The sequence below is a fragment of the Glandiceps talaboti genome, chromosome 10, assembly GCF_964340395.1.
Source record: "Glandiceps talaboti chromosome 10, keGlaTala1.1, whole genome shotgun sequence".
Classification (NCBI taxonomy): Eukaryota; Metazoa; Hemichordata; class Enteropneusta; family Spengelidae; genus Glandiceps; species Glandiceps talaboti.
The window spans coordinates 21,748,558-21,761,334 of record NC_135558.1 but is presented as its reverse complement, the minus strand read 5'-3'; the positions used below and the strand labels follow the sequence as shown (position 1 = coordinate 21,761,334).

At 34.4% G+C, this 12,777-nt stretch overlaps 1 protein-coding gene across 1 annotated transcript in view; it reads right to left on the bottom strand.

The window, feature by feature from the left end:
• Positions 1–12,777, bottom strand: part of LOC144440758 (transforming growth factor beta receptor type 3-like) — a 51,898-nt gene that overhangs the window by 23,831 nt on the left and 15,290 nt on the right. The window contains exon 3 of the mRNA XM_078130137.1: positions 5,912–6,231. Within this exon, the coding sequence (XP_077986263.1) occupies positions 5,912–6,231 (320 nt within the window). The remainder of the gene's footprint in view (positions 1–5,911; positions 6,232–12,777) is intronic.

Genomic DNA, 12,777 nt, shown 5'->3' with positions numbered 1-12,777 from the left:
TTTCCTTTGAACAGTTTCCCAACCAGACACCAAAAATAATCTCCCCATCAAATACCAAGGCAATTGGTCAGGCGGTTTTTGAGATTAAAACACGCACGCACGTGCACACGCACGTGCACACGCACACACACACACACACACACACACACACACACACACACACACACAGACGGACAGACACACACACAGACGGACAGACACCGCACCATGCTTACAGTGTATAACACGACTGAATCTTCAGTTCAGTTCAGTTTTGCTAATCACACACCTGTGATGCGATCATTTTGCTTTGAACAATTTCCCAACTAGACACCAAAAGTAATGTCCCCACCAAGTACCAAGGCAATCAGTCTGGCTATTTTTAAGTTGTCCACACCCGCGCACACACACACACACACGCACACACACACACACACACACACACACACACACACACACACACACACACACACACACACACACACACACACACACACACACAGATGGACAGTCTACACCGCTCGATGCCTACAACACTACAGTTCAGTTCACCTTGGAGAGTCCTGAACACAGTACCGGTACTTCTAGTTCTGTACCTATCTGTCCAAAGACATGCTCTATAACCACTTTACTCCAAAGTGAATTGTGCAGAAAGCAGGTTTCCATATAGAATTTGTGCACTGACATGACAATGCATATGTGCACCAGGGTTAGTAACAGCTATGGGTGGGTAATAATGGTAATACTGTTCGAATTGCGACTGTAACTTTGTTACTGTACAAGTCTTTGCCAGGTTAATGGATTTCACACTGAACTTTTAGGGAAAACATACAATGTAGGACTATTTGGCAGAGATATGTGGGATGGGATTTTTATAGTGAATTTTCTAATTAACCTGATAATGGGTAGGAGGTTACACAACAGAGTGGTAGATAAAAAGGTTGACTTTCTGGTGGAAAACCTAAAAACTCCTCAAATTCTAAGTATAATTTTGTTATAGTACATTAACTGAAAATAATCGGACACTCTTGGGAAAAGCTTCATTATTTTGTCCTCAGCACTTTACCCAAGAGTGTCCAATTATTTTAAGTTAATGGGCTCTGACTTGACCTATAAATATCAGTTAAACACAATTATATCTGGCATTGTGATGATACATGTGATATACAGCTTGGTGGGCTTCAGATGCACTGGCTGAAGATTTTACATCAATTTTTTTTCTTTTAAAATACCTTTTGTAATATTTTGCTGTTTGTATTTTGATGCTTTGTAATATTTAAGCTGTTTTGTGGTGTGTTTTTGTTCTTCTCTGGACTATGTGTCTGTAAAAGTTTTCATAATAATAATCATAATAAATTTGCAAAGATCAATATCGAATATCTGTGTAATTGTAAAGAGTGCAACCTTTATACACCAAGCCAACTACTGATCAATGATTGACTGTATTGAAGTAAAGGCAAACTATTTTATCCATTCAATATTTGACTTAACGCGGCCACATATACATTTGTAAATTATAATAGAATTGTATAGTGTACAGATACTTTCATGTTCTATTTCCAAATACACACATACTAAAAAACAGTACCCTTTGTTGTACAAATGTTAGCCCATCAAAATGTCATGTTTTGTTAGTGTATTTTGCTTGCAGTATTTGCATCTCTCTCCTTGTAGCACCAACAAAACATGGCAGAGCACACGTACAACCCACAACAGTCTACATTGTATAATAAACGTTTGCAGAGGGATTAACATTTCCATTTCAAATGTCAAAATGGATCATGAGTGAACATTGGGTACTACAAATAACATGGTAGGTCACTCTTCCTGCTACCATGGTAACACCATAACTCACTCCCCTCAGTGGCAAGCAGTCATGATGATTGACAACAACAAACTGTATACTGACCTACTTTGTTGTAAACAGGATGTATTCTGTACTTTATCCATGCCTATCCACATTCTCTATTTATAGCTCCACAAGGATAAACTGACCTTGTCTCATATCTTGGCATCTTGCCAACTTTACAGAAACCTTGAATTCCATGCAGGGATGCATTTATTTTTCTCAACAAAATGACAATTTAATATTTTAAATAGTTTTTCACACAAATGTTCTTTCCTCTTAGAATTATGGACAATTAATTAGGATTCTAAAATCAAGAAGAAAAAACACTACTTCATATACGGCCATGTTCCCTTTCAGTCTCAAAAACTTATTCTTTTTTTTTATTTAATATAGGTTTAAAAATACTGCCAATGGCACTGTAGCACAACTGTAGTTTGTTGGTTCTATGGCATAGTCATATTTTTATTAATTTGCCTATCCTTTTCAGTTTTCATCTTTGCAATATAAACCATCATTTAGCTATTGCTGTGGGCATGGTCCTGCTGCTAGGCATATTGCATACATTTTTGAATATTTATTCACCAATCCCTGTGGTATGTTTGTAATATGCATAATTTCACTGTTGCCAAGGGCAAGGTCATGGTTGCTAGGACCAATTGTGTCAAAATGTTTTCAACAAAACTGTAGAATAACACTTCTAGAAACTTCCCACCAAGTTTCAACCCCATTCACCATGCAGTTTTACAATGTTTTTGACCAAAATTGAGATTGTTAGACCTAATTTGCATATCGTTGAGCCGATTATGCATCACGTTGTGAATACAGCTTCATCTACACGTGTCCACATGCATCCCCATTACATTTCAGCCCAATCTGCTCAGTAGTTTTGGGAATTATAGATTTTTGACCAAAAAGACATATTTTGACCTAATTTGCATATCACCCATGGGATTATGTTATCAACAATTCTTAATCTAAACACCACTAAGAATGTTCCAATCAAATTTCACCCAAGTCTGCTCAATAGTTTCTGGAATTATAGATTTCTGACCAGGACACATTTTAGACCTAATTTACATACCACCAATGGAATCATTATGATGTGAATACAGGTTCATCTACACATCCCCCAGATGCATCAATTCTCAACCCAATATACACAGTAGTTTTTGAATAGACAGACAGACAGACAGACAGACAGACAGACAGACAGACAGACAGACAGACAGACAGACAGACAGACAGACAGACAGACAGACAGACAGACAGACAGACAGACAGACAGACAGACAGACACACACACACACACACACACACACACACACACACACACACACACACACACACACACACACCTTAGTTCAGTTTAGCCCACTGTGATAGCATCCCCTTAGGGAGCCTAATAAATTACATGGAATATGTGAATGTGTGTCTCTACACAATTTTTTGTCAAACCTTTGATTCAGCATACAGTACATGTATAATACATACAATGTATTTGTTTCCCCTTTGAATTGGGTATACAGGTGAATAGCCATAGACTAGTTCAATATCAACATAAAATGATAAAAAAATACAACCTTATAACAAAATTGAACAAGATAAACCCTCAGAAGGCAAATGTTTTTCCATCTAATATGACATTTTTTGATACTTTACTTTTAACAAAGTTTAGACTTGACTTCTCTGGGACATGCATATTCAAATTTGACTGTAAAAGGTTCATGTACATGTATATAAGACAATTACATTGAACATATGTTATAATGTATACATGTATAAAAGTTCTCTTGGACATTTACATTGAACATATAACTATCTGGAAAGATTCAGCCCTTACATGCTTGGCAGCACAGACACTCAGTCTAGTCATATAATACAGTGACCTCTCAACTCTGATGTAAGATTGGACACACAGACAACATATTTAAATACACATACACTGACAGTGTGTCTCTAAAACTCCTCTACTGCTGACTGTGACTGTGTCTAGCTGGTAGTACACTACACTGTACCTTCTTACTATTGTGGAATACTATTTTCTAGGGATTTAATTGTCTGCTTGTGTGACCATGAACCATCATTCTTTATTCAGATATGTACATTTAAGACCCATGGCCTATAGTACCAAATATACATTATTATTACTACTACTAATAGATTAATAGTAGCAAAAAAATAATTATAAACACTGAAAATATCGGTATCGTTACAAACTAAATATAATCACAATTACATTGCACACATTTCTATTTCATTTCATTTTTATGAGATACTGGTATGATATTTGGTATTTCCTGCAAATATTTGTTTTGTAATGAGATCAATAACAGCTGGTTTGTTGTAACTCCTATTGAAACAATGCTATGAATATATTTAAACCTTTCTAAATGTCTAAATCTAAAAATAAAAAATGGAAATTTGCCATTCATTTTCATGTCCTATAATATGTTCTGCCTGATTGTTTGAGTCATATTTCTGTGATTGCAATGGCATGCCCTGCAAATTGACATTCAACAATTACATTCAACTGAATGAATAATTAGTGAACAGAAAAGTGGATGAATGCAAATAAAACCAGTCACAACATAACTAAAGCACAAAGAAATGCCATAGACTTTTGGGGAAGTATTAAACATTCATGTGACTCATTATATTTTTAGATAACATTGTTGTGTCGTCTTTGTTTCCATGGATATTAAAATTGGCACAGATTTACTAAAATACTTGTTAAATAAAATGACTTGTTGTAAGAGTGAAAATATTCCCCAGCTGTAAGACATCCTTGATTCAAGTGTTGACATCAAACTCACACTGAAAGTGAAGTCTTTCTCTTGGGCACAGACTCTCTAGAGTAAGTGGTTGATGGACTTGCCTAGTTTCAGGTAACTTTATATTGGAAGTCAGTAACAACAATACAACTAATGTTTTCAAGGACACTGGAGATGAGTTTAGCACTACAGTATTTATAGTTTAACAGTGGCATTACAACTGACTTCCACAAATAATTACCTAATTATATTCAGCCATTGCCATTGGTTGATCAGTATTACATTAGAATATGCAAAAGAGAGTAAAATAGCATGGTGTGATCTCTAGGAAATACAATTGAACCAGCTGTAATCCTGCTATCTCTATCACTACAAATACAACATGTCTGAATACTATTATGTAACACAGAAATCCCTAAATCTTACTGAGTGGCAATTTTATACAGACTTTGGCAACACTTTAACCTCATCAGAACTGGGTACATGTCCTGGGGTACATGTATGTATACAGCAACCTGTAGTGGGGTACATGTATGTATACAGCAACCTGTTCTGGGTATTTATATGTGCAAGCTGTACTAGGTATATATACAGCAACCTGTACCGGGTACATATATACAGCAACCTGTACTGGGTACATGCATGTATATATATACAGCAACCTGTACTGGGTATATATATATATATACAGCAACCTGTACTGGGTATATATATACAGCAACCTGTACTGGGTATGTATATACAGCAACCTGTACTGGGTATATATATATACAGCAACCTGTACTGGGTATATTCACCTGTACTGGGTATATATATACAGCAACCTGTACTGGGTATGTATATACAGCAACCTGTACTGGCTTTGTATACAGCAACCTGTACTGGCTTTGTATACAGCAACCTGTACTGGGTATATATATATATATACAGCAACCTGTACTGGGTATATATATACAGCAACCTGTACTGGGTATATTCACCTGTACTGGGTATGTATATACAGCAACCTGTACTGGGTACATATATACAGCAACCTGTACTGGGTATATATATACAGCAACCTGTACTGGGTATATATATACAGCAACCTGTACTGGGTATATATATACAGCAACCTGTACTGGGTATATATATACAGCAACCTGTTCAACTGTAAACAACTAAAGCCCTGTCCCCATATGAATCAATTTCAAATCAAATCAAATTGAATCGATTCAGTTAAACCTGTTCGAAATCAGTTTATGTGCCAATAGATTTATAGCTTTGAATCAATGCAATTTGAAGTGAGAATAAAGTCAGATATATTACTTACTATGACATCACAGTGTACATCTGGGGCTAGTCTCTCGGTCTGAATAGTCCACTTGACCCGGATTTGTGAACTGAGCACAAAAATCAGAGGTTTATTATAAGTATGAGTCTGATTGACAGGTTTTATATGTAAAGTTATTGGAGTTCTATCAGCTATTCCTGATCCTCTCCCAACAAAGTTTATTACATGTACTTCTTGATCATTATCAGTTTTTGCGCTTGTGGAGCAGCCTGCACCAATCCTGTATTGATCATATATCGGAGTAACATACTGAGACTCAAAGGGTGTTGTCACCTGGCATGAACTTCTACCCGTTGAATCTAATGGATAAAAATGGAAAGAGAATTTTATGGTTAAAACAATGAAATTACAGTAATACCTGTCCATACCATAATGGACAGTTTATTATTATATCTGTACATACCATAACGGACAGTTTATTATTATATCTGTACATACCATAACGGACAGTTTATTATTATATCTGTACATACCATAACGGACAGTTTATTATTATATCTGTACATACCATAACGGACAGCTTATTATTATATCTGTACATACCATAACGGACAGTTTATTAGTATATCTGTACATACCATAACGGACAGTTTATTATTATATCTGTACATACCATAACGGACAGTTTATTATTATATCTGTACATACCATAACGGACAGTTTATTATTATATCTGTACATACCATAACGGACAGTTTATTATTATATCTGTACATACCATAACGGACAGTTTATTATTATATCTGTACATACCATAACGGACAGTTTATTATTATATCTGTACATACCATAACGGACAGCTTATTATTATATCTGTACATACCATAACGGACAGTTTATTAGTATATCTGTACATACCATAACGGACAGTTTATTATTATATCTGTACATACCATAACGGACAGTTTATTATTATATCTGTACATACCATAACGGACAGTTTATTATTATATCTGTACATACCATAACGGACAGTTTATTATTATATCTGTACATACCATAACGGACAGCTTATTATTATATCTGTACATACCATAACGGACAGTTTATTATTATATCTGTACATACCATAACGGACAGTTTATTATTATATCTGTACATACCATAACGGACAGTTTATTATTATATCTGTACATACCATAACGGACAGTTTATTATTATATCTGTACATACCATAATGGACAGTTTATTATTATATCTGTACATACCATAATGGACAGTTTATTATTATATCTGTACATACCATAATGGACAGTTTATTATTATATCTGTACATACCATAATGGACAGTTTATTATTATATCTGTACATACCATAATGGACAGTTTATTATTATATCTGTACATACCATAATGGACAGTTTATTATTATATTTGTACATACCATAACGGACAGTTTATTATTATATCTGTACATACCATAACGGACAGTTTATTATTATATCTGTACATACCATAACGGACAGCTTATTATTATATCTGTACATACCATAACGGACAGTTTATTAGTATATCTGTACATACCATAACGGACAGTTTATTAGTATATCTGTACATACCATAACGGACAGTTTATTATTATATCTGTACATACCATAACGGACAGTTTATTATTATATCTGTACATACCATAACGGACAGTTTATTATTATATCTGTACATACCATAACGGACAGTTTATTATTATATCTGTACATACCATAACGGACAGTTTATTATTATATCTGTACATACCATAACGGACAGCTTATTATTATATCTGTACATACCATAACGGACAGTTTATTAGTATATCTGTACATACCATAACGGACAGTTTATTAGTATATCTGTACATACCATAACGGACAGTTTATTATTATATCTGTACATACCATAACGGACAGTTTATTATTATATCTGTACATACCATAACGGACAGTTTATTATTATATCTGTACATACCATAACGGACAGCTTATTATTATATCTGTACATACCATAACGGACAGTTTATTATTATATCTGTACATACCATAACGGACAGTTTATTATTATATCTGTACATACCATAACGGACAGTTTATTATTATATCTGTACATACCATAACGGACAGTTTATTATTATATCTGTACATACCATAATGGACAGTTTATTATTATATCTGTACATACCATAATGGACAGTTTATTATTATATCTGTACATACCATAATGGACAGTTTATTATTATATCTGTACATACCATAATGGACAGTTTATTATTATATCTGTACATACCATAATGGACAGTTTATTATTATATCTGTACATACCATAATGGACAGTTTATTATTATATTTGTACATACCATAACGGACAGTTTATTATTATATCTGTACATACCATAACGGACAGTTTATTATTATATCTGTACATACCATAACGGACAGTTTATTATTATATTTGTACATACCATAACGGACAGTTTATTATCATATCTGTACATACCATAACGGACAGTTTATTATTATATTTGTACATACCATAACGGACAGTTTATTATTATATCTGTACATACCATAATGGACAATTTATTATCATATCTGTACATACCATAACGGACAGTTTATTATTATATCTGTACATACCATAACGGACAGTTTATTATTATATTTGTACATACCATAATGGACAATTTATTATCATATCTGTACATACCATAACGGACAGTTTATTATTATATCTGTACATACCATAATGGACAGTTTATTATCATATCTGTACATACCATAACGGACAGTTTATTATCATATCTGTACATACCATAATGGACAGTTTATTATTATATCTGTACATACCATAACGGACAGTTTATTATTATATCTGTACATACCATAATGGACAATTTATTACAGTATCATATCTGTACATACCATAACGGACAGTTTATTATTATATCTGTACATACTACATTCTGTATCATGTCCTGGAATCGAAATCAAATGGTGTGTTGAACACAGCAAATAAAATAAGGAAGTATACTTTTGCAAGATTTCCAAAAATAAATGAGATTGAAATTAAAATCTAGGTTTGAAAAATGGAGTAACAGAAACTTTTGGTTCAAAATAAAAGAATAATGCCATATAATCCTTATTAAGATAACACTAAATGCAATGACCCAGGATTGAAACATGACCCTTTAACAGTATAATGCTAACTTTCTGTCCAAAGGAACAGTAGCCTAATTTTTTGAGATGTAATTTAGACTTGTAAGAGTTGTTGTTATCTCTACTGTACTGTACTGTACTGTGTGTCTTTTTCATGTTTATTTACACTATTTCTGGACAAGAATTCAAGATTTGGTGAATGTCAATCTGTGCTTTAAGAATAATAAATGAAAGTGTGTGCATTAACCAATTCTAAACATGATAACAGATGGCTGATCAAACCGGAATGTTGGTATCCTCATATGACCTCAGTAACTAAAACTCCACCACATAACTTAACTCTCAGTCTCACTATCTAGAATCAGACAATTCTGAAATCTGTGTCAACATGAAATCCTGTCACAAAAGTGTTCAATTCCTGCATCAAATACAGCTGGATTACCATTATTTTATTATTTGACCAAATCCATTGTTAATTAATGTATGACTACAGATATCTGTCATTTGTTTTCTTGATTTATAATGCATTGTTTCACTTTATCTTATACATGCTGATAAATAAAATCTTTATGGGTACATGTACATGTTACTGAATTCAATATCAGTGTACACAACAAAACATCTACATGTGTATAAGGATATAATGAAAACGGCTTGAAATTTAGCAGTAGTCCAGGACACATAGACTACCACAGTACTACTGATTTTATACCAAATTTACAAGGTTACAGTATATGTATGTTAAGGCCCAGTTACACGATGCAACTCGACGAGCAACGCACCATGCAATTCGTCGCATGCAACACTGTAAGTTTATTTTAGGACCAGGAAGACTATATAAGTTTACACTTGACTTTTATATTACTCAATAGATAAACTTGTCCATTGTGGGAAAGTTTTGTCTATATTTCAATGCACAGGAAATCTACAATATGTCGGGACCACTTGTTTATCATCTCATTACACTTATTATGACATGTATAAATGATTGACCAATTATCTGCATAATCACCACCAGCCTGCTTGTTCTATACAACATTTTAGTACATGTTCCATATGTGTTGGCGGTCGACATTCAATCGAACATGACACTACGGTCGATACATGGGGAAACAAATATAAACATACAATTGTCCACAATATTGTAATTCATAAAAATAAAGAACCCTACCCATGATACATTCGCCCCAAGGATTTATAAATGATGAAATGTGTGGTTAGGTCTGCTGTTTTACGTGAATGGCCTGTACTTCACATCTCAACAGAAACGGCAACAAATACGTAATCTGATCTCAAGATATAGACACCTCGAGAAACCTTCTCGTTATCGAGAGATTCAACAAGTTGTATCTCATTTTCCAATCAAAAGCAACCAATATATCGAGATAACATCATTTTGTGAATGCAAAAGCTACCTCGAGATTATTTTCAAATGCAAAGGAAAAATTCACAAGACCGGATATAACATTGTCGTTCATTTTCTGGAATCTAACATTACAACTTGAGATCATTTTTTCGCCCATCAAAGCAAAATGTAAATATATTTCAAGATATCATTTTCATTTTACTGAATCAAAACCAACAAACAAAATGTAAACAAAGTCTCACACCAGTTATTTATGATTTCTAAAAAAGTATTACATGTGTTGTACTTCAAGTGAAAATTAGCATTTATTCACTTTCGTTGTAAATTGTAAACAATGTCACATATAGGCGCCCTGCTGTCTCCACAAAAAACATCGCAAACAATAATAATCCCGAGTCAGCAAAGGACAATGCACGGCAGCATTTTTTTAGCCTTTTTGATTGGAAACTTAGATATAACTGACAGGTCAGCCGACCACCCTGAAGATCCAAGTCAAAATAACCAGCTCTGAACCAGAACTATCTCAAGGTGTCGCGGCAGATGTCTGCAGATACTGCCTGTGCTTACCACATCTCTGACAAGTTCATAGGCATGTAGTTGTTTCGGCACACGTCAGCCAGCACACGATCACAATAACTGTCTCCGTAAACTCCGATATAAAAAGTATTGGACCCTCATGGATAGACGTGGGACATAAAGAGACGACCGCTACTTGAAAGTAAATGGGGCGTCTAATGCTAATGGTTGGCGTTGTCAAAAGAGATGTGATGCCAGAGTGCGTCATCGAATCGATGGGCTCTCTATGTCTATACGACCATACGTTGGTTATATATGGGAGTATAGTACCACATTGTAATTTGCTATGTAACATGTGCGAAAACATTGCATATCCCAAAAAGAGAACTGCCGTACACCAAAACAATCCTTTACCAGTTTCCTTTATTTACTAACCCTAATTTGACAATTAGTACAACTCCAGGACTATCCTTGCACGTTCCATATCAGTGGAAGTACACGGCTCAGTGTGAACACCATCAACAAAAATCCTGTTGAAAAAATATTGTTTCCTTGAACAGTACAATCAACTCTATACGCCTACAATCGTAGTGACTTGTAGTAGTGTTAGCTATTCATCTTTTTGAAATCTTTCGTTTCAGCACCGTTACTTTATGCATAGACATCGTAAATGTGAACTCAATGTTTCATGAAAGCAAACTTGCATGTACCGTTATGCTTGGGCATGGAGAGGTACTAATTACAAATCCTTCAAGATAACGTTGATTGCTACACAAACTTTCGTGGATTTACGTACCCATATTTGAACAAGTGTGATTGGCAGGCATTTTAATCCCGGGTTTAAAAAGTAACGGCTTTTCACTAACAACGAACAGACCCAGTTTGACCGTGTTTTGTAAAAAATTGTCTCTACCATGTTTAAATATCACCTTTCTGTGACCACACCCGCATTCAACAGACATTCACAAGTCTACACATACCAAATTTATTACGAAAATCACCAGCTGCTCATTATTACCACGGCTTTTCAGAGAGGAATCAAGACGTTGTTAACAGTCTGCATTCAAATTTGACAATAACCCCCACAAAGTTAGGGGGCCTTTTATACCCGACATTCGGCTTTAAGTAGTAATCTACTTCTGGGATGGGAAAAAATCAGTAATCAGAACATTATGCTTGGTTTGAATTTTTATGTTTTGAGTCAATACATTCTAGTTATCATTAGAGGCATTTTGATATCGACTTGTAACACAAGTTGTGTTCCAAGTTTTACAAAATCGGCAATAGAATTCGTGTTCAACTCTATGATGTCATAATCCCCTAAAAGCGAGAACAATAGGCAGTATAACTGTAAATTCATGGCTGCTCAGATCAGGTCGGCTGCTAATTACCAATTTTAACTCTTTTTTCTCACTTGTCATGCAATTTTGAATAGTAAGCTTTGCATTTACTGGTTATGAGACACACATATATAAAGAATATTTTTCAAGGTTGTGGTATGAGGCATTTTGAATCACCTTAATTTCACCTACATGTAGTTATAAAATTATATATCACAGTGTATCTATTCTAAACAAATTCTAATCCTGGTGAAATTCCAGAACAGCTGCTTGTTGAATATTGTGTCTTTCATGTAGTAATATCAGTTCCACACCACTCCAAATCGGGAGGAAAATCTCTCCAAGGTTGGAGATTTTCCGAACTTATGATTATTAATGAGATACATTGTAATACGGAAGTCATGAACTTGGCTTGAGGAAGAGTCTACTATGGGTACATTTCTGCCTAGGTCCATAGATCTAGAAACATATCTTGGACTTTGTTAGAACGTAAACA